This window comes from Elephas maximus, chromosome 6 (assembly GCF_024166365.1).
Source record: "Elephas maximus indicus isolate mEleMax1 chromosome 6, mEleMax1 primary haplotype, whole genome shotgun sequence".
NCBI classification, from domain to species: domain Eukaryota; kingdom Metazoa; phylum Chordata; class Mammalia; order Proboscidea; family Elephantidae; genus Elephas; species Elephas maximus.
In genome coordinates, this window is record NC_064824.1 from 45,593,865 (window position 1) to 45,616,293 (window position 22,429).

Sequence of the window (22,429 nt, forward strand, 5' to 3'; positions counted from 1 at the left end):
GATTTTTAGGAGCTCCCAGTTATCGGGTTTCTCTTCATCATTTTTGGTAATGTTTTGTATTCTGTTTATACCTTGTATTAGGGCTCCTAGGGTTGTCCCAATTTTTTCTTCCATGATCTTTATCGTTTTAGTCTTTATGTTTAGGTCTTTGATCCACTTGGAGTTAGTTTTTGTGCATGGTGTGAGGTATGGGTCCTGTTTCATTTTTTTGCAAATGGATATCCAGTTATGCCAGCACCATTTGTTAAAAAGGCTGTCTTTTCCCCAGTTAATTGACACTGGTCCTTTGTCAAATATCAGCTGCTCATACGTGGATGGATCTATGTCTGGGTTCTCAATTCTGTTCCATTGGTCTATGAGTCTGTTGTTGTACCAATACCAGGCTGTTTTGACTACTGTGGCTGTATAATAGGTTCTGAAGTCAGGTAAGGTGAGGCCTCCCACTTTCTTCTTCTTTTTCAGTAGTGCTTTGCTTATCCGGGGCTTCTTTCCCTTCCATATGAAATTGGTGATTTGTTTCTCTATCCCCTTAAAATATGACATTGGAATTTGGATCGGAAGTGCGTTAAATGTATAGATGGCTTTTGGTAGAATAGACATTTTTACTATGTTAAGTCTTCCTATCCATGAGCAAGGTATGTTTTTCCACTTAAGTATGTCCTTTTGAATTTCTTGTAGTAGAGCTTTGTAGTTTTCTTTGTATAGGTCTTTTACATCCTTGGTAAGATTTATTCCTAAGTATCTTATCTTCTTGGGGGCTACCGTGAATGGTATTGATTTGGTTATTTCCTCTTCGGTGTTCTTTTTGTTGATGTAGAGGAATCCAAGTGATTTTTGTATGTTTATTTTATAACCTGAGACTCTGCCAAACTCTTCTATTAGTTTCAGTAGTTTTCTGGAGGATTCCTTAGGGTTTTCTGTGTATATAATCATGTCATCTGCAAATAGTGATAACTTTACTTCTTCCTTGCCAATCCGGATACCTTTTATTTCTTTGTCTAGCCTGATTGCCCTGGCTAAGACTTCCAACACGATGTTGAATAAGAGCGGTGATAAAGGGCATCCTTGTCTGGTTCCCGTTCTCAAGGGAAATGCTTTCAGGTTCTCTCCATTTAGAGTGATATTGGCTGTTGGCTTTGCATAGATGCCCTTTATTATGTTGAGGAATTTTCCTTCAATTCCTATTTTGGTAAGAGTTTTTATCATAAATGGGTGTTGGACTTTGTCAAATGCCTTTTCTGCATCAATTGATAAGATCATGTGGTTTTTGTCTTTTGTTTTATTTATGTGATGGATTACATTAATGGTTTTTCTGATATTAAACCAGCCTTGCATACCTGGTATAAATCCCACTTGATCAGGGTGAATTATTTTTTTGATGTGTTGTTGGATTCTATTGGCTAGAATTTTGTTGAGGATTTTTGCATCAATGTTCATGAGGGATATAGGTCTATAATTTTCTTTTTTTGTAATGTCTTTACCTGGTTTTGGTATCAGGGAGATGGTGGCTTCATAGAATGAGTTGGGTAGTATTCCGTCATTTTCTATGCTTTGGAATACCTTTAGTAGTAGTGGTGTTAACTCTTCTCTGAAAATTTGGTAGAACTCTGCAGTGAAGCCGTCCGGGCCAGGACTTTTTTTTGTTGGGAGTTTTTTGATTACCGTTTCAATCTCTTTTTTTGTTATGGGTCTATTTAGTTGTTCTGCTTCTGAATGTGTTAGTTTAGGTAGGTAGTGTTTTTCAAGGAATTCATCCATTTCTTCTAGGTTTTCAAATTTGTTAGAGTACAATTTTTCATAATAATCTGAAATGATTCTTTTAATTTCATTTGGTTCTGTTGTGATGTGGTCCTTCTCATTTCTTATTCGGGTTATTTGTTTCCTTTCCTGTATTTCTTTAGTCAGTCTAGCCAATGGTTTATCAATTTTGTTAATTTTTTCAAAGAACCAGCTTTTGGCTTTGTTAATTCTTTCAATTGTTTTTCTGTTCTCTAATTCATTTAGTTCAGCTCTAATTTTTATTATTTGTTTTCTTCGGGTGCCTGATGGATTCTTTTGTTGCTCACTTTCTATTTGTTCAAGTTGTAGGGACAGTTCTCTGATTTTGGCTCTTTCTTCTTTTTGTATGTGTGCATTTATTGATATAAATTGACCTCTGAGCACTGCTTTTGCTGTGTCCCAGAGGTTTTGATAGGAAGTATTTTCATTCTCGTTGCTTTCTATGAATTTTCTTATTCCCTCCTTGATGTCTTCTATAACCCAGTCTTTTTTCAGGAGGGTATTGTTCATTTTCCAAGTATTTGATTTCTTTTCCCTCGTTCTTCTGTTATTGATCTCTAGTTTTATTGCCTTGTGGTCTGAGAAGATGCTTTGTAATATTTCGATGTTTTGGACTCTGCAAAGGTTTGTTTTATGACCTAATATGTGGTCTATTCTAGAGAATGTTCCATGTGCGCTAGAAAAAAAAGTATATTTTGCAGCAGTTGGGTGGAGAGTTCTGTATAAGTCAATGAGGTCAAGTTGGTTGATTGTTGTAATTAGATCTTCCGTGTCTCTGTTGAGCTTCTTACTGGATGTCCTGTCCTTCTCCGAAAGGGGTGTGTTGAAGTCTCCTACTATAATTGTGGAGGTATCTATCTCGCTTTTCAGTTCTGTTAAAATTTGATTTATAAATCTTGCAGCCCTGTCATTGGGTGCGTAAATATTTAATATGGTTATGTCTTCCTGATCAATTGTCCCTTTTATCATTATATAGTGTCCTTCTTTATCCTTTGTGGTGGATTTAAGTCTAAAGTCTATTTTGTCAGAAATTAATATTGCTACTCCTCTTCTTTTTTGCTTATTGTTTGCTTGATATACTTTTTTCCATCCTTTGAGTTTTAGTTTGTTTGTGTCTCTAAGTCTAAGGTGTGTCTCTTGTAGGCAGCATATAGATGGATCGTGTTTCTTTATCCAGTCTGTGACTCTCTGTCTCTTTATTGGTGCATTTAGTCCATTTACATTCAGGGTAATTATAGATAAATAAGTTTTTAGTGCTGTCATTTTCATGCCTTTTTATGTGTGTTGTTGACAATTTCATTTTTCCACATACTTTTTTGTGCTGAGGCGTTTTTCTTAGTAAATTGTGAGATCCTCACTTTCATAGTGTTTGACTTTATGTTAGTTGAGTCGTTACGTTTTTCTTGGTTTTTGTCTTGAGTTATAGAGTTGTTATACCTTTTTGTGGTTACCTCATTATATACCCCTATTTTTCTAAGTAAAAACCTAACTTGTATTGTTCTATATCGCCTTGTATCACTCTCCATATGGCAGTTCAATGCCTCCTGTATTTAGTCCCTCTTTTTGATTATTGTGATCTTTTACCTATTGACTTCCATGATTCCCTGTTATGTGTATTTTTTTTTTAATTAATCTTAATTTGTTTGTTTTTGTGATTTCCCTATTTGAGTTGATATCAGGACGTTCTGTTTTGTGACCTTGTGTTGTGCTGATATCTGATATTATTGGTTCTCTGACCAAACAATATCCTTTAGTATTTCTTGTAGCTTTGGTTTGGTTTTTGCAAATTCTCTAAACTTGTGTTTGTCTGTAAATATCTTAATTTCGCCTTCATATTTCAGAGAGAGTTTTGCTGGATATATGATCCTTGGTTGGCAGTTCTTCTCCTTCAGTGTTCTGTATATGTCGTCCCATTCCCTTCTTGCCTGCATGGTTTCTGCTGAGTAGTCAGAACATATTCTTATTGATTCTCCCTTGAAGGAAACCTTTCTTTTCTCCCTGGCTGCTTTTAAAATTTTCTGTTTATCTTTGGTTTTGGTGAGTTTGATGATAATATGTCTTGGTGTTTTTCTTTTTGGATCAATCTTAAATGGGGTTCGATGAGCATCTTGGATAGATATCCTTTCGTCTTTCATGATGTCAGGGAAGTTTTCTGTCAGAAGTTCTTCAACTATTTTCTCTGTGTTTTCTGTCCCCCCTCCCTGTTCTGGGACTCCAATCACCCGCAGGTTATCCTTCTTGATAGAGTCCCACATAATTCTTAGGGTTTCTTCATTTTTTTTAATTCTTTTATCTGATTTTTTTTCAGCTATGTTGGTGTTGATTCCCTGGTCCTCCAGATGTCCCAGTCTGCATTCTAATTGCTCGAGTCTGCTCCTCTGACTTCCTAGTGTGTTGTCTAATTCTGTTATTTTATTGTTAATCTTTTGGATTTCTACATGTTGTCTCTCTATGGATTCTTGCAACTTATTAATTTTTCCACTATGTTCTTGAATAATCTTTTTGAGTTCTTCAACAGTTTTATCAGTGTGTTCCTTGGCTTTTTCTGCAGATATCCTAATTTCATTTGTGATATCATTAAGCATTCTGTAAATTAGTTTTTTATATTCTGTATCTGATAATTCCAAAATTGTATCTTCATTTGGGAAAGATTTTGATTCTTTTGTTTGGGGAGTTGGAGAAGCTGTCACGGTCTGCTTCTTTAAGTGGTTTGATATGGATTGTTGTCTCCGAGCCATCACTGGGAAACTAGTTTTTCCAGAAAATCCGCTAAAAAAAAACTGCAGTCAGATCCCTATCAGAGTTCTCCCTCTGGCTCAGGCTATTCAGATGTTAATGAAGCCGCCTGGGGAGGGTGGGGGAGGGAACAGAGAGATAGGAGAGTAGCACCTCAGAATATAGCCAGAGTTGCTTGTCTTGCTTGGAATGACTCTTATATCTGAGATTCCCGCGGGCGCGTCGCCTATGTGTGCTGTCTGTGTGGAGATTGCCCCCGGGGGGTCTGGCCCGCTGGAGTCACGGTCAGATCCTCCGCTTCCAGCCCCACGCCCAGCGTCAAGGCTCCCCTACTGGGACGGTGCACTCTCGACTCCAAAATCAGTCGCTGCCTCCCGGGGACTTCTCGTCCCTCCAGCCGCGTGGCCGTGCCGCCCCCGTGAACCAGGTGGGCCCCCTCCCGGGGTTAGTTCAGATGGGTGGAGTAGCTCCCCGTGCTTGTGCCGCGACCGAGTGTCCCGGCTGGAACGCTGTTCTCCCCGCTCCAATACCAGTCGCTGCCTCCCGGGGACTTCTCCTACCGGCTGCGTCCCACGCCGCCCGCACGACCCGGATGGTCACCTTCCCGGGGTTAGTTCAGGGGGTGGAGCAACTCTCCGTGTTTATGGCGTACCTGCGTGCAGTCCAAATCCCTGTGGGACGGTTCCCCGGCTCGGATGCTACTCTTTCTGCTCCAAGATCAGTCACTGCCTCCCGGGGACTTCTCCTAACGGCTGCGTCCCACGCCGCCCGTGGAACCGGCTAGTCCCCCTCCCGGGGTTAGTTCAGGGGGGTGGAGCAGGTCTCTGTGCTTGTGCCGTACCTGACTGGTATGCTGGCTCCAGGCTCTGGAAACAATCGCTGCTTCCCCGTATTAGTTCGTTCTCCGTCTCTAAATCTGTGTTTGTTGTTCAGGGTTCGTAGATTGTTATGTATGTGATCGATTCACTTGTTTTTCCGTGTCTTTGTTGTAAGAGGGATCCGAGGTAGCGTCTGCCTAGTCCGCCATCTTGGCTCCGCCTCTGGCCCTTCTTTTTGTGTGTGTGCATTTATGGATATATATTGACCTCTGAGCACTGCTTTTGCTGTGTCCCAAAGGTTCTGATAGGAAGTGTTTTCATTCTCATTGGAGTTTATGAATTTCTTTATTCCATCCTTAATGTCTTCAGTTACCCAGTCATTTTCAAGCATGGTATTGTTCCGTTTCCAAGTGTTTGATTTCTTTGCCCTACTTTTTCTGTTACTGATTTCTATTGTTATGGCCTTATGGTCAGAGAAGATGCTTTGTAATATTTTGATGTTTTGGATTCTGCTAAGGCTTGCTTTATGACCTAATATGTGATCTATTATGGAGAATGTTCCATGTGCACCAGAAAAGAAAGTATACTTGGCTGGTATTGGGTACAGTGTTGTATATGTCTATGAGGTAAAGTTGGTTGATTGATTGTGGCATTTAGACCTTCCATCTCTTTATTGAGCTTCTTTGTGGATGTTCTGTCCTTCACTGAAAGTGGTGTGTTGAAGTCTCCTACTGTAATTGTGACACTCGATGTCACTTTTCAATGCTATTAGTTTGTTTCATGTATCTTGCAGCCCTGTCATTGGGTGCATAAATATATAATATGATTTTATGCTCAAGGTATATTGTCCCTTTAATTATTATATAATGTCCTTCCTTATCCTTTGTGGTGGATTTAACTTCAAAGTCTATTTTTGCAGAAATTAATATTGTCACCCCTGCTCTTTTCTGATTGTTGTTTGCTTGATTTATTTTTTTCCATCCTTTGAGTTTTAGTTTGTGTGTGTCTCTTACGGGCAGCGTATAGATGGATCGTGTTTTTTAATCCATTCTGCAACTCCCTGTCTCTTTATTGGTATATTTAGTCTATTTGCATTCAGCATAATTACGGGCAGGTATGACGGGCAGGTATGAGTTTTGATGTCTTTTTATGTGTGTTGTTGACAGTTTCTTTTTCCCGCTTAATTTTTTGTGCCAAGTTGTTTATATATTGTCTTTTCCTCTTATTCATTGTTGATTTTGTTTCTGGGAGTCTCTCTTGTTTTCTTGTATTTTATTTTCATAAGTAGGATTGTTAGTCTCCTTTGTGGTTACCTTAGTATTTACCCCTATTTTTCTAAGTTTAAACCTAACTTTTATTTCTTTATATTGCCTTGTCTTCCTCTCCATGTGAAAGATCTGTACTACATTTCTTATTCCCTGTTTATTATTTTAATGTTGTCTTCTTTTACGTAATAACATCGCTGTTCCCTGTTTTGAGTGTTTTTTAATCTTGATTTATTTTTGTGATTTCTCTATCTGGGTTGACATCTGATTGTTCTGTCCAGCGTTCTAGTCTTGGGTTGATATCTGATGTTATTGATTTTCTAACCAGAGAGCTCCCTTTAGTATTTCGGTTAGTTTTGGTTCGGTTTTTACAAATTCCCTAAGCTTCTCTTTATCTGGAAATGTGCTAATTTTGCCTTCATATTTGAGAGACAGTTTTGCTGGATGTATGATTCTTGGCTGGCAATTTTATGTAAAATCATCCCATTGCCTTTTTGCCTGCATGGTTTCTGCTGAGTACTCTGAGTTCATTCTTATTTACTCTACTCTGTAGGTGACTTTTTATTTATCCCTAAAAAAAATAAAAATTTATCCCTAGCTGCTCTTAAAATTCTCTTTATCTCTGGTTTGGCAAGTTTGATTATAAAGTGTCTTGGTGACTTTCTTTTAAGATCTACCTTATGTGGAATTTGATGAGCACCTTGATAGATATCTTCTCATGTTTCACGATGTCAGGGAAGTTTTCTGCCAACAAATCTTCAACGATTCTCTCTGTATTTTCTGTTATCCCTCCCTGTCCTAGTACTCCAATCACTCATAGGTTATTTCTCTTGATATAGTCCCACATGATTCTTAGGGTTTCTTCCTTTTTTTTAATTCTTCTATCTTATTTTTCTTCAAATATATTGGTACCAAGTGCTTTATCTTCAGAGTCACCAATTCTGCCTTCCACTTCCTCAGTTCTGCTCCTCTGAGTATCTATGGAGTTGTCTGATTCTGTGATTTTATTATCAATCTTCTGAATTTCTGATTGCTGTCTCTTTATGGATTCTTGCAGCTTTTGGAATTTTTCATTATGTTCTTGAATAACCTTTTTAATTTTTTGAACTGCTTTATTTGTATATTCCTTGGCTTGTTCTGCATACTGCCTGATCTCCTTCTGATGTCCTGAAGAGTTCTGTATATTAATCTTTTGTAGTCTGCATCTGGTAATTCCAGGAAGGCAACTTCATCCAGAAGATCCCTTGCTTCTTTGTTTTGAGAGCTCGTTGACGTGATCGTGGTCTGCTGCTTTATGTGATTTGATATTGATTGTTGTCCCCCAGCCATCTATAAATTATTGTAGTAATTTATTTTATGTTTGCTTACTGTATCCTAGCTTCTTGCTTTGTTTGGTTTTGATATGCCCATAGGTGGCTTGAGTAGGCTAGCTTGATTATTTTTGGCTTTGAAGCTTTGACGTCCTGTCACCGGATGGCTAGAGCTATTATCAGGTATATCAACCTAGGAGTCCATTCACTTGTTTGGATTCAGCTCAAGTGTCCAGGTAGCTGGTCATCAAGTGTGTGATACAGGCTCTGTCCTACAGTCTTAGAGAGGCAGGGGTGATTAGTGTAGGTACAGGTTTCTGGTTGCAGCAGGGTGTCACGCTCTGAACAAGGCACGGGGCTGACAACCATCCCCCAAGTGCCTGTGAGGAAAGCATGTCCCTTTTCCCTAGAGCGCACTGGTGGGTGGGTTCACCAGATGGACCATGGGCACCCAATGCTTTTGATTGTAAGGACTGGGAGTTATCAGTTATCCTTGGACCTCTGTCATGGGTGGCTGGGTGACCTGAGTGGCACCACCAGTTCTTCAGCTCCTGATGTGGTTAAGTGAGGACCCTGTTTAATAGGCAAAGCAGTGTCAACCATCAAATACCCATCTCTCCACTGCAGTGGTGAAACAGTTGCAGTCTGCCAACCAGGTCCTGTTCTTCTGAAATAGTTTGACACAGGTCTGTGCAGGAGGGAAAGTTATTTAGAGTCCATGACCATTTATGCTTGGACAAGAGCCACTTCTGTCCTGTCCCCAGGTTAGTGGAGCTACAAATTATCTTTTCCCCAATTGTAAATTTATTCCTTCTCCAAGGCGGAGAGAATGGCTCAGGGCACTCAGCAGGACCTATCTCAGGCCCGGGGAAATCAACAGCCACTGAAGCTGGCTTGGCAGGGGGTGCGGTAAAATACATGCAAGTACTTAGCTTTTGCTGAGAGCGCCGATCTTCTCTGGTTCCGGAGGTGTGAGTAGGCTGTGTGGCTGGCCGTGTCTCCCTGAGGAAACTGCGGCTGAAAGCTACCACCATCCTGCCGCAGCCATTCCCAGGAATGGTGACTGAGGGATGCCCGCAATTTAGGCCCTGCAACCCCTCTCTGCTTCTGAACCATCTCTCCCTCCCCCTGCCACTCAGTCCGTTTTCTTACTTTGCCTTTGATGTTCAGGGCTCGTAGCTTGTCATAAATATAATCATTTCACTTGTTTTTTGGGTCTTTGTTTTACGAAGGGTCACCGGAAGCGTTTGGCTACTCTGCCATCTTGGCCCCGCCTCCAGAGTTCTTGTTTTCTCATGTTTTTACCAACACTTGTAATTGTTAAACTTTATGATTTTTCTCAATCTGATTGTATAAAATGATAGTTGTTGATTTATCTTTTACAGATAACAAATGAGGTTAAATACCTTTTTATGTGAGCTGCCTCAGGCTTTCGTTCATTTTTCTTTGAGCGATTTTCTTAGTGATTTTTTTGAAGAGGTTCTTTATATATTCTAGATACTTACTTTTTAAAAACTTTTGTTTTGGAACATTTCCAAAAGCTGGGACTCATAGTAGCTATGGTCATAGTAGTATGCCACTGTTCATAGTAGCTAAAAGGTGGAAACAACCCACGTGCCCATCAACAGATGAATGGATAAGCAAAATGTGGTACACATACAAAGTAGAATATTATCCAGCCATAAAAAGGAATGAAATTCTGATACATGTCACAACTGGGATGAACCTTTAAAACATGCTAAGTGAAAGAAGTCAAACAAAAAGGACAAGTGACAAATATATGATTTCACTTAGATGTCTAGAATTGGCAAATTTATAGAGAAAGTAGAATAGTGGTTACTAGGGGCTACAGGGCAGGGAGAATGGGGAGTTACTGCTTAATGGGTATAGTTTGTTTGGGATAATGAAAGTGTTCTGGAAATAGACAATAGTGGTGGTTATTGAACATTGTGAATGTACTTAATGCCGTGAATTGTGCACTTAAAAATTATTAAAAGTATGTTTTACCATGGATTCCCTGAGTGGTGCGAACAGTTAATGTGCTTAACTACTGACCAAAAGGTTGGAGGTCCAGGTTCACTTAGAGGTGCCTTGGAAGAAAGGCCTGGCAATCTACATCTGAAAAATCAGTCTTTGAAAACCCTGTGCAAATTGTATACCTGAAAAGTGTTGAACTGGCAAGTGTTGTGTTGTTATATATATTTACAACAATTTAAAAAAGAAAAATATAACCCTATGTAGCACAGTTCTACTCTGACACACATGGGATTGCTGAGTTGGAATCAGTTCAACAGCTGGTATATTTTACCACAATAAAAAAAGCAGAAAGAATAATGTAATGAAATCCCATGTACTCATTACTCAATTTCAGTAATTACAAACACATGACCAATATTCTTCCTTTATACGTGCACCTATTTCTCCCACCCCCGTGATTTTGTGGTCAATCCAACATCATTTTCTCTGGGAATATTTCATTGTATAGCTCTAAAGGACGAGGACCTCCCTTTTTCAACATAATCACAATACCGTTATCATAACCACTCTTTAAAAGAAAAAACAGCATTTCTTTAATATCAAGTATTTAGTCCATGTACACATTTCTTGTCTGTCCTATAAATGTGAACTCTTTTAGCTCTTCTTTTTAAAAAAAAAAAAAAGTGTTGGTTGTTTTGAATTGAGATCGAGGAAATAGAGCAGTTTGACTCACACAAGAACTCAGAATTGTTTTGAACTGGGATCCGGAAAACTTAGTATGTTGCAGTTGGTTAGTAAGTTTCTTAAGACTCTTAATTAATCAGGAATCAAGCACTTATTCTGCCTTTTCTAGGAACTGTACGCCAGGGTCTCTAAATAGTTGGGGCCGGGGGGAAGCTTCTCTTTATTGAAGTAGTTCAGCTAAAGCAAATGAAGAAGGAATGAAAAAATGTCACTATTTTGCAATCCCTAGTGAATAGGATCAAGCAAGGCAGTGATCATTAATAGTTGCTAACATCACAAAAGGAAAGACAACCAAAAATTATGTACTTTATGTCTGATGGGGATTAGTTTCTTAGTACCCTCCAAAGGTGAGTGAGTATGAGGGTATTTGTTTTAGAATCATTATGAATCATGGGTTTACATATATTTTTCTTGTGTTTCAATGCGTTGCATTATTATTGATACTCAGATTCACTCATTTTTCTGGTTAACTCCTGAGTCCTTTTGACATGACTCTACCAGAAAGCAAGGAAGGTGAGATGTTCCATGCTCACATTGTACATTTTCTGCCCCAGATCTGAAATCAGTCATTTTCCAGCAAACCCTAATTCCTTTTAGTGGGAAATCATATTTAGAGACTACCATTTGGGCACTAGGGGTACTCATTATTAATGGGTTGACCGTTTGTTTCCGAGTTTTTTTCATGGTCCTGAGATGGGAAATACCTACTTTTAAATCTTTAAAGAAAATATGAGTTCATACTAACATTTCTTACTCAAGTTCAAGATTAACAAGGTTTAAGTTAACGTAATATACCTACAGCTGTCTTCCACGTCTAACTTATTAGTTCTCAGCAACATACACATAATGGCCATATGTGTTATCCCACATGACATACACAACAATCTTACAATCATTATGCCGACACTTCCACCAACAATATAATTACCGAAAACAGGCTAAGGTTTTATTGTTTGTTGATTGATTAGTTTCTGCTTTTTATCTTTAGGCTATATTCTACTAGAAACGTATAGTCACTTTACTGTATTTTAAAGATACTTGAAATAGAAGCCAAATGAATAAATGAGTTTGTTTGTTCTATTTAGCTTTTATTTTTAGGAGTTTCTTTTCAGAATTTTATTTTGCTTCATAATTATGTAAAATATTTACATGGTTCCAAAGTCATATCTATAAAATGAGGTATAGTCAAAGAAGCCTAGTTGCTATCCCCGGCCCCTCCCATTCTGTTCTTTCCTTCTCCTTTATAGTTAACTCTTTCTTAAAATTTGTGACTTGGAATATAATCCTTTAGTCAAAAATCAATAAATAAACCAATGGAACAGGAAAAAAAGGCTAAAAACACATGCTTATGGAAATTTAATATATGATCAAAGAGGCATTACAGATCAGTGGGGAAAGGATAGAAATATTTAATAAATAGTGCAAGGCAGTTGTTATCCATATGGAAAAAAAAGAATAAATATGAATAGCAAATCTTTATCTTTTTATAAGAAAATACGTGAAGATACCTTTATGACCTAAAGGTGAACAATTGTTCAGTCAAAAAGCAGAAACTATAAAAGAGATTTATTAAAATTTAAAATTTCTATACAGCAGAACCCTTGCGGCGTAGTGGTCAAGTGCTGCCGCAGCTAACCAAAAAGGCCAGCAGTTTGAATCCACCGGCTGCTCCCTGGTAACTTTGTGGGCCGTTCTACTCTGTCTTGTAGGGTCGCTGTGACTTGTAATCGACTCTACAGCAATGGGTTTTTTGTTTTGGTATACAACAAAAGACAAACAAAAACAACAGAGAGCGTAGGAGGAGATATGAACGTGTACTCCTTTTAGGCAATGTGGAGTACAGGGAAAATAGTATGGGCTTTGGATCCAACAAACCTAGGTTCCAATTCTGTTTAACGTGACCTGATGCAAATTAATTACATTTCTGTGTACGCAAAATGAAGATACAAATACGTTAATTTCATGGTTTTGTGAGGTTTAGAGGAAATGTATGTAAAACATACATTTAGGAATAGTAGGAACTGTATAAATAGTAACCATTGTTATAAATAAATAATAGTAATTTATAGTACTTACAAGCAACAGCTGCCTTTTATTAAGATTTTATTAAGCTTCTTAAAACTAACTGGAAATGTTTAGGGCTGCAAACAAATCAAAGAAAAAAGGAAGTTCTGTGTTAGAGAACCCATAAAAACCTTGAAATAAACATTATTGACCCTCATGGAAACTTACTTGCAAAGGGTGACATGTTTTAAATAGGCACTTTTGATTTCAGTGTTGGATATCACTCAATAACTAAAGTTTAAAAAAAAAAAAAGTAGACTTACTATAAGGATTTAAAATTGTTAGGATACTTGTGAACTGGAATTCTTAACATTTCATTTTTCTTCCTAGTTCCTGCTATTCAGCTGTGGTCTTCCATGGCCATGTTGTAATAAATGGCGTCTTGTCATCTCTGCTACCATCATTAACTTTCTTACTGTCATAGTGTTTTGTTTTTTAGTTTTTATTTTGCTCATTATATTTTTATCAAATAAATACCTATATCATTAGGTTTAATTTTTTTTTCCTAAAAAGGGCAGTCTCCACACTCCCAGAGCCTGCAACTTCAAATTCAAATCCTTTACTTTTTTTTTTTATCTTTATATTTCTAAATAATGGGCTTTTATTACTTTTTAAGAACTTTTTAAATGTTTTCTCTGGACTTTTTACTGTTTGAGATAATTTTATTTTCTCACTTCTTTTTCTTCTCTACTCAACACACTTTCCCTGCCCCATTTTTCTACTATACTTATTTTGTTAAATCAGCTTTCAGTGTATATTATCATTATGTAAATATTAACAGCTGAGCCAGTGTTACGTGATTACATTTTCTTATTTAGGTATTCATTTTCAAAGGAGATAATTTTCTTTATATTTGCTAAAAAACTACCTTTCATTAATTCACCCAAACTCTCCAGCAGAAGTATAACTCTCTTAATATGTTCAATCATTCAACTGATTTATCAGTTTCATTTCTTCTTGGACATTTTTTCTGGAGCCATTCATTTTTCTGCGGTACTCTGGACTGGTCGCTCATGTGTTTGCTGTGTGGTTGTCGCCCGTCGTCTTGGGAATTACCATGCTCCTTTCATGTTGGCCAGTTTCCTGGATTCCATGCTTTCTTCCTTTGAATTCACTCCTTCATTCTAGTGGAGCACGCCTTCTAGTGGCTTCCTCAGAAAGGGCGCACAGAAGGTGGATTTTTTTTTGAGGTCTTCCGTGTCTGAAATTTTTATTCTAACTTCATACTTGATTGATAATTTGAGTAAAGGATTTCAGGTTGGAAATCTTCATCCTTCAGGATTTTGAACATTGTCTTCTGATGTTCAGTGTTGCTTCTAATGTTATTCTTTATATTTTGCTCTTAAACAGTTAATTTTTTGTCATCCGTGTATTCCTTTTATATGTTATCCTGTTTCTGTTCTTGTTTCATCGATTCAATACCTGTCTCTCAGGAAATTTTTTTTGTCTTCCTCTTGCATTGTTTTTGTTTCCTGTGAGTTCTTTTTGTTTTGTTTTATTCTCTGTCTTTTCTCAAATATCTGGATTACTTTACGGCCCGTTTATATTTGAGCTGTGATAGTTATCGGTTGGTATTTTTTTGGAGATTTTTTTCCACAGAGAAATTCTTCCATCTCATTGCTGATGGTTGTTACAGTTAAACTGGAGAATGGGGACTGGGTAGGGAATGGCAGTGGTGGGAGGTTTTATGGTTCAATATGTAAACTTTCACATAATGTACTTGCTTCTTTGGTACTGAGCCTTATACTTGCCCTCTGCATACCTACTGCTCCAGAGTCTGTAGGCTGTGGATCAACCTTTCCACGTTAGCCCTTCAGTCTTTTACCATTTCTTGAGAAAGGTAGTTGCCTAGCTACCCTGGATGAGGTAAGGGGCTAATTATCCACGTAAAGGTTTTCAACCTGGCTTCCTATTTCCAGAAGTGCCCCTCTTCACCTTTCCAGAGAGTACCTGTTTATTTCTCAGCACTTAGGATGGGAAGAAGGAGTTTCCTGTTGCTTGTTGTCTTCACCCTCAACCCCAAGACATTTTACATTTCAGCTTTCTCTTGTCTGCTAATCTGAATATTTGATTGATAATTTCCATCTGCTCATTCTCTTTACCTCTGAGGATTTTTGCCATTTGGCGGGAGCCTGATAGAATTCCTTTGCTTTGTTGTAATGGGATTCCAGGAGGAGAAATAAATACTTATTTATTCTGCCTTATTTAACTAAGGTTGTCTCTCTGTTCAAATTTCTGATAGGGAATCTGACCCAGATATGCTTTAAGCACTGGACCATTTCATAGGTCACTGCTCACCTGTGGTTTGACTGTTCGAGGGTCAGTTGCTCATCTCTGATATAGTTCCTTGTGGGATGGAATATCACATGATGTCAGATATGGCTGAGCAGGGCCCAGGAACAGGCAGGCACAGTAATTAATAATTTTTATTATTGCAAAGCCTTGAATTTAGAGAATCTTTCAATTGGTTTACATTCAGTGTTAGATAATGCTTGTGCCACATGTGCTGTTGCATCCCAGTTTTATAAATAACTGGAGAAAGAGGATGAATGAAATAAACTCTGAGTGTTGAATATATATAGTCCTAGGAGCTATCTGATGGAGACCAATGTATAAAAGTTGAATATTCTGGAGTCTAAAAAGTATAGCCACTTATAAAATAAATTGTTAAGTATAGTTTACAATGTTGGGGCTGTAGGTGACCAAAAAATAAGATTCTTTCTCCTTTTCTATTTTGAAACTAATTGAGAAATAGACATACAAAATTTCAGATTTATTACTAATAAAAGTGGTATTAGAAGGACTTTCTAATATTTAACCCCTAAATTAAACACACTTACTTTCTGTTGGCTAGTCATTGACAGAGCAGATCTCATCCTACAGGAGCAGATTCTGTCCCTGTGCTTACCACACAGTAGAGGACAGATAAAATACAGCCCATCCAAAGGAAGGAAGATCCAAGAGAAAATATGCACCCCAAAGGTATTGGATCAATCAGGTCCTCCTCTAAAGTTCACCAGTCAGTTCAATTCACTTCTTTGGCTGAGGAGAGAACGAAGGGATGGAGAGAAGGTGAAGGTGTTTTTCTTATACTTTTCCCTCCTGGAGAGTGGAGTGGAAACGTGGGTAGTAAATGTTTCCCCTTAACATACATTATGTAATAGGCATAATATCAAAGTCTCAGCAGCCAGTCCGTGCATATGTGCAGCTTTGAATTGTTTGCCACTCATTTTGCACCGCACTTTGTAAACCCTTTTTAATCCAAAAACTTCTTCCCATTTTTTGGTTGTGGGAAATTTTCTTTTATTATTTCTTCTGCTGGATTCTGTGTTTTTTCCTTCTATTAGTTGGCTGTGCCTATTAGTCGTATGTGAATGTGGCCAAGTAAATGGCACTGTAGGGACTTTAAGGAACTTCGAAGGGTACTTTTAACTAGAATTAATATTGCTTTAATAGCTAATTTTAGATGGACTGTATATTTTCTAAGCTGGTGGTGTAATGGTGAAGAGCTATGCCTGCTAACCAAAAGGTCGGCAGTTCGAAACCACCAGGCGTTCCTTGGAAATCCTGTGGGGCAGTTAGTGCTCCTCTGTCCTATAGGGTCACTATGAGTTGGAATCAACTCAACAGTAGCGGGTTTGTTTTTTATTACCAGTCAATTTGTGAATGTCACTATGTATGCAAACTGTAGGTTATACTCACTTTCCTACCTACACAGAAGCTGGTGCATCTGTGCAATGTTGGCTGCCTGGAGGCTAGTAGAGAGAACTTTATATTCTACTTTCCTTCTGTTTCCTTTTTCTTTCTCATATTAATCATGCACACTCTTAAGTTCCCTCATTGTTTCTCTTTTATTGCTCAGTTAACCTTACCACAGGAAATCATCTACACATACACACAGACACATGTCCTTAATAACTTGTTCATTCTGTTGATCAGCTACACCAAGTCATTGTCATCTCTACTGCCTGCCTCTTCCCCTCTTTTTTGGGGAGAAGAGGATGTTTTATTTGGTGTACTGCCTGTGAAATAACCCACTCCGTGTAAGATTTTTTTTTTTTAATAGAAAAAAGCTTTCTGGATTTCAAAAATGAAGTGCCAGTAAACTTACAGAAAGCATTCTGTTTGTAGCTTCAGAGAATCTATTCATGTATGTATATGTTTTTTAATGCTATTTTTACTCAGCTTTTAGTATCCACTCTCTTTTCCTTAAGTGCTGTGCAGGGGGTATACAAGTACGAGTAAAATGATCACTGCTTTTAAGGGATTTGTCTTTTTTGTCTGGCAGAAGAGATGATAATTATAATATGAGGTAAAAAGAGGTACAGATAAAACACTTTAGGGGTTGGAGGGAATCTATAATGATTTAAGGGTCATTAAATTTATAATGATACTCTTTGTATAGTTCTTGAATGAAAAGAGAAATGGTAATAGTAGAATACTTACAGTTGTAGTGCAAGTCTTTGCCCTGGTTCTGATTTAACACATTGTCACATCTCCTATAAATTCTCACTGTTAATTTTTCTAAACTATTTCCCAGCTTTTCTTGCCCCTTCCCCTGCCTCACAAGCTGGGGTGCTGGCTTTTATAAGAATAGAATAAGAAGATAGAGCAGATAGGAGATGGAGGAACGAGAGGTGAGTAAGATTATGTAGGTGTGTGAAAGATGGTCATGTAAAACTTATACCTTGCCCTTGAACTTTTGAAACTTATTAACATAGAAATTCATATATTGGGCTAACTCAATACTTTTAAAGTCTCTCTTTCTCTGAAAAGTCTTTTAGTTGTATGAACTACCTGGTTTTATTGACTGTCTGTTGTTAGACTGTGACTAAAGGCAGATCGTCGCACTGTCGTTTATGTGCTTTTACAAATACAACATCCTTTGTGGAAGGAAGAGTAAATTTTAGAAATCAGTAGAGTTTTGGGATCTACATCATTTCTTAATTGAGTTTGATACAGATTTGATTGACTTTTTAAAAGATTAATTGTGAATTATTAATAATCATGTGATAAAAACAATGCATACAAATAAGGAAGAAATAAATTATTTTCAGTAATAATTTAAAAGAATCAGCTTTTTAAAATTTGTGTGATTAGTTCACATATAGCTATAACTCCTTCGATTAACTTTATTGTGTAGTATGTGATACAAGTTAAATGCGATTTAAAAAATTTAAGCCTTCAAATTTAAAATTTGTTGAGAGATAAAATACTACCTACCACATAGGGTGCTTGTGAAAATTAGTATGTATAAAGCACTTGGGACACTGCCTGGTCCATAGTAAGTGAGCAGTGCCTGGCCCATAAATGCTATATAAGTGTATAAGTGTTAATAATGTATTATTTTTGTTATTCTTATACAGTGGTGTAGTTTTTTTAATCAACCGGAGTACAGATTTTTGAGATATAATCATTGGCTTTATAATCAGTTATTTTTGCCTTTAAATATTTTAAGTCCATCATTATGTCTGTAGTAGGGGGCTGATTTTACTAAAATGGTACAGATATACACAGCTCATTAGTGTGTTATGAACTACCTTTAAGAATGTCGTGCTGAATCTGAGAATAACAGGACATTTTACAAGACATGAATATAGACTATTCATTTACACTTTGATAGACAAAAATTAAATAACCATCCTGTTAGTAACTGCTACCTCTTTGATTGCCTGGCACTAGATCTCATCATGTGATTTCAGCACATAAATTGCAGTATTTTTTCCCCCATTTTTATTTATATTTTAAGAATTAATTATTAAAGGAACACGGTCCCCTTATCCTGAAGTGGACAACTATTGCCGGTTCCTTGTGTATTCTTCTAAAATATTCTGTGCACTTACATGTATGTGTATGTAATCTTTGCCCTTTTTAAAAACAAGTCTTAGTGCACTATATACACTGTTCTGCACTTGAGCTTTTTGCACTTAATATTCTTTGGGATAGGTTTCATTACATTATCAGTATGATGTCATTCTTTTTCAGGGCTTCAGTGTATTCCGTTTATGTATAAACCTCATTTATTTAATTAATCCCCCATACATTGCTTATTTAACATTTTTTTGCTTCTTTAAACAATGTCACAAAAATTATCCTTGCGTGTATCTTTGTCTCTGTATGTCTGTAGAATAAATTCCTAGAATTAGAATTGCCAAATCGAAGAGCATATATATATTTTTAATTGTATTTTTTTGTTGTAGTTGAGAATATACATAGCAATTCAACAGTTTCTACATGTACCATCTAGTGACATTAAGTACATTCTTCCAGTTGTACAGCCATTCTCACCTTTTCCAAATTGTTCCCCCTGCCCCCACACCGTTAACATAAACTCACTTCCACCTAAGGGCAACTGTGATCTTTGGAGTTGCTGTTGTCAGTTTGATCCCATATAGATAGTTGAAAAGCATGTATTTTTAATTAAACTAAATACCAGTTTATAACCTCCTGCTCCAGTGTTTGGGAGGACTTCCTTCCCCTATTTGTTCGAAAATAGCATATTACCATATTTTGACCTTTGTTGAGCTGATGGAAGAAACAGATCTCATTATTATATTTGCATTTATTTAATTATGAATGAGCTTAAGCATTTTATTAATGTTTAAAAGTCATTGGTATTTCTTCTCCCATAAAATTCCTGTTTATATCCTTAGCCAATTTTTCAGTTGAGTTACTGGGTTTTTTCCTTAATAATTTATAAGAGATCTTTAAGAAAATCAGTCTTTTGTTTCTGAGCTACTTTTTTTATGAGTTACTTTTTTTTCTCAGTTTCTTGTCTTTTGACCTCGTTTATTAAATTTTCTGTATAGAATTTGTTAATTTTTATATAGCCAAATTAATATATTTTTGATCAGGTTTATGCCTTCTGAGTTTGTATCTACCTATACAAAAAATTTTACCCTGTATTTTCTTCTAGTACTTTTGTGGGTTTTATATTTTTATTACGAAATTTTGTCGAATACATCGTTTCTTGGTATTAGGAGTGAGGTAGGAATCCAGTTGTATTTGGATGTCTAGTCTTGTACCAGCAAACCCCCTGCCATTTTTTTTTCTTTTTTTTTTTTTTTTAATAATCTGATTTAAAATGCCACTTACATCATCTACTGTGTAGATGAATTTATTTCTGAATTCTTGGTTTTGTTCCGTATATTCTCATTGTGGTACCAAACCACCACATTGGTATATATCAGCTCCTTAATAATTGCTACTTTATATTTTACATTTTATCATAAATTTATGCTTTATTTTTAAAATAAAGATTAATTTTTAATTATTTTTACTGTTGTATTAAACTTTAAATTATATATGAATTCGAGTTTTATTACATCTTCCACTGTGAAATTAACTCTGAAACCAGTCTTTAGATGTCTGCGTATGTGTTCCTCTTTGGTCATTGCATTATAATTTAGAAGTATTCTATGGTTAAATATGAAAAACACTAACTTCATAATTTTTCTCAGTTTGAAGAAATTTTTTTTTTCTTTTCTAGCCTTTAATCTAGACAACGAGCAACCAGATTATGATATGGATTCAGAAGATGAGACTTTATTAAACAGACTTAACAGAAAGATGGAAATTAAGCCTTTGCAATTTGAAATTATGATCGACAGACTTGAAAAAGCCAGTTCTAATCAGGTACTGTACCACATAAAATGCCTCTTGCCTTACAATTAATGCAATTAACAACTTTATTTATTTATGTATTTCATTTTCTTTAGACCTGAGTACATAGTACTTACTGTCTCTTGAATTTTTTTGGGCTACCCTAGAATTTCTGTTTACAACATCCATTAAACTGTATACTTAAGCATAATTTCTTTGAATTGGAGTATGAAGAGTAGTACTGTTCTGACTTTTTCATATAAGCAATACTAGGTACAATGTTATGATAACTCCTTGGTTCTTTTCTTAGGACTGTCTTTTTGGTGCTTTAGTAATTAAACTTGCTTGGTTGGCTCCCTACAACAGCCATATCAAATCAGATATGCTCAATTGCTCAAGTTTATATTAAGGTACTCTTACTATCACTTGAAATGGATTTTAGTTTTTATTATTTATATAGAATTTATATTTTCAAGTGAAGAAAAAAATATACTGATGAATTTTCTTTAGTGGGGTGTTCTCATACATGGTATTGGAAATTTAAAATGGTACAGACTTTATGGAAAACATTTAGGCAGTATATGACAGGAGCCTTAAAATGTTTATAACCTTTGATCTAGTAATCTCACCTCTAGGAATTGTTCTTAAGAAAAAAGTAATTAGTGACAATGTCAAAAGCCTTTGAACAGGGATGTTCAGAATAAATTTTAAGTTATCTGTAGCATGGAATATCACGTAGCCATTAAAAATCATTATTTTGCAGACTATCTAATGCCATGGGAAATTGCTTGCTATATAATGTTAGATTTCAAAAACAAGAGCACAGAATTATTTATGTAGAAACATAAGAGGTTTGTTTAAAACACTTATATTTATATATGTGCCTAGAAAAAAAGACCAAGAGAGTGCAACAAAATGCCAACAATGGTTCTAGTTGGGTACTGGGAATATTGGTGATTTTTATTCTTTTTGCTTTGTTTTCCAAATTTATTATAATGATCATATGTTGATATTTTTAATCAGATTTTTAAAAAGTAAAAATAGTTTAACTGTGTAGAATATTAATATGTTAATTATTATTAATGTACTGTGTAATAATATTAAGATGCCAATTATTATTAATGTACTAAGAAGTTACAGATGTAATAGAGTTGCAAATAACCTTTTTACACTCGACTGTTAAAATTTTCGACTTTACCCATGCCCATCTGTTATTTTCCCTCATCCCCCAATTGAAGTCCTTTAAATCTCTGATGTATTACCAGCTCTTTGGAAAATGTCCCAGACTTTTCCACTGTAGAATGATTTTGCTGCATATTTAGCTTTACTCTCAGTCTTCCCTTCCTACTCCCTCTTTTGATGGAAGATAATATCCAATGTACTATTGAAAGAAATACATTGAAAACTGAGTTTTGTAATATACAACCTATTGGTTTTTTGATTGATTGTCTTGTTTTTATTTATTGGAAATTAGTTTTGATTCTCAAATTTGATATGATATTCATTGTAATGAGTGCTCATAGTTTTCATAGAGTTTCAGTTTTTCTTTTTTAGATGCAAATTTTCCTAGTAATCCTACATTGGATCCAACCAGGGAATATTGTTCCGTGGGAATATTATTCTGATCACTACTGCTTCAGCCTAGAGAATAATTCCTTCCTTCTCCTTTTGCCTCTGGTTTCCTATTCCATAGGAAGATTTAATAGATTTAAGTACTAGATTAAGTATTTAAATATTAAAGCAGATGAAAAACATGTTAATTAATATCAGTCACAAAAACATTTTAAACATGTTAAGTAAAATGTGACTGGGTCACAAAGCCCATTTAGTGAAAAATAAAGCGCACCTTCTTAACTCATTGCCATTGAGTCAATTCCAACTCATAGCGACCCCAGAGGGCAGAACAGAACTGCGCCTCAGGGTTTCTAAGGAGGGGCTGGTGGGTTTGAATTGCTGACCTTTTGTTATCAGCTGAACTTTTGACCACTGCGCCACTAGTTTCCTGTTCTCTTCTGATCCCAGTTACCTTCCTGAAAACCTAGTTTGTTGTTATTTCTACTTCAATAATGATGCTTAGAATTTAATACAGAACTTCTGATACAGTCTGATATATGCAGAGTACAATGGAACTGTT

The 22,429-nt window shown here is 36.3% G+C and overlaps 1 protein-coding gene across 2 annotated transcripts in view; it reads left to right on the top strand.

Annotated features, from left to right (window-relative positions):
- The window catches only part of EPC2 (enhancer of polycomb homolog 2), a 160,438-nt gene that overhangs the window by 93,526 nt on the left and 44,483 nt on the right, over positions 1 to 22,429 (top strand). For both annotated transcript variants that reach the window (XM_049887166.1, XM_049887164.1), the window contains exon 3: positions 20,183 to 20,328. In XM_049887166.1, coding sequence (XP_049743123.1) covers positions 20,183 to 20,328 — 146 coding nt within the window. The remainder of the gene's footprint in view (positions 1 to 20,182; positions 20,329 to 22,429) is intronic.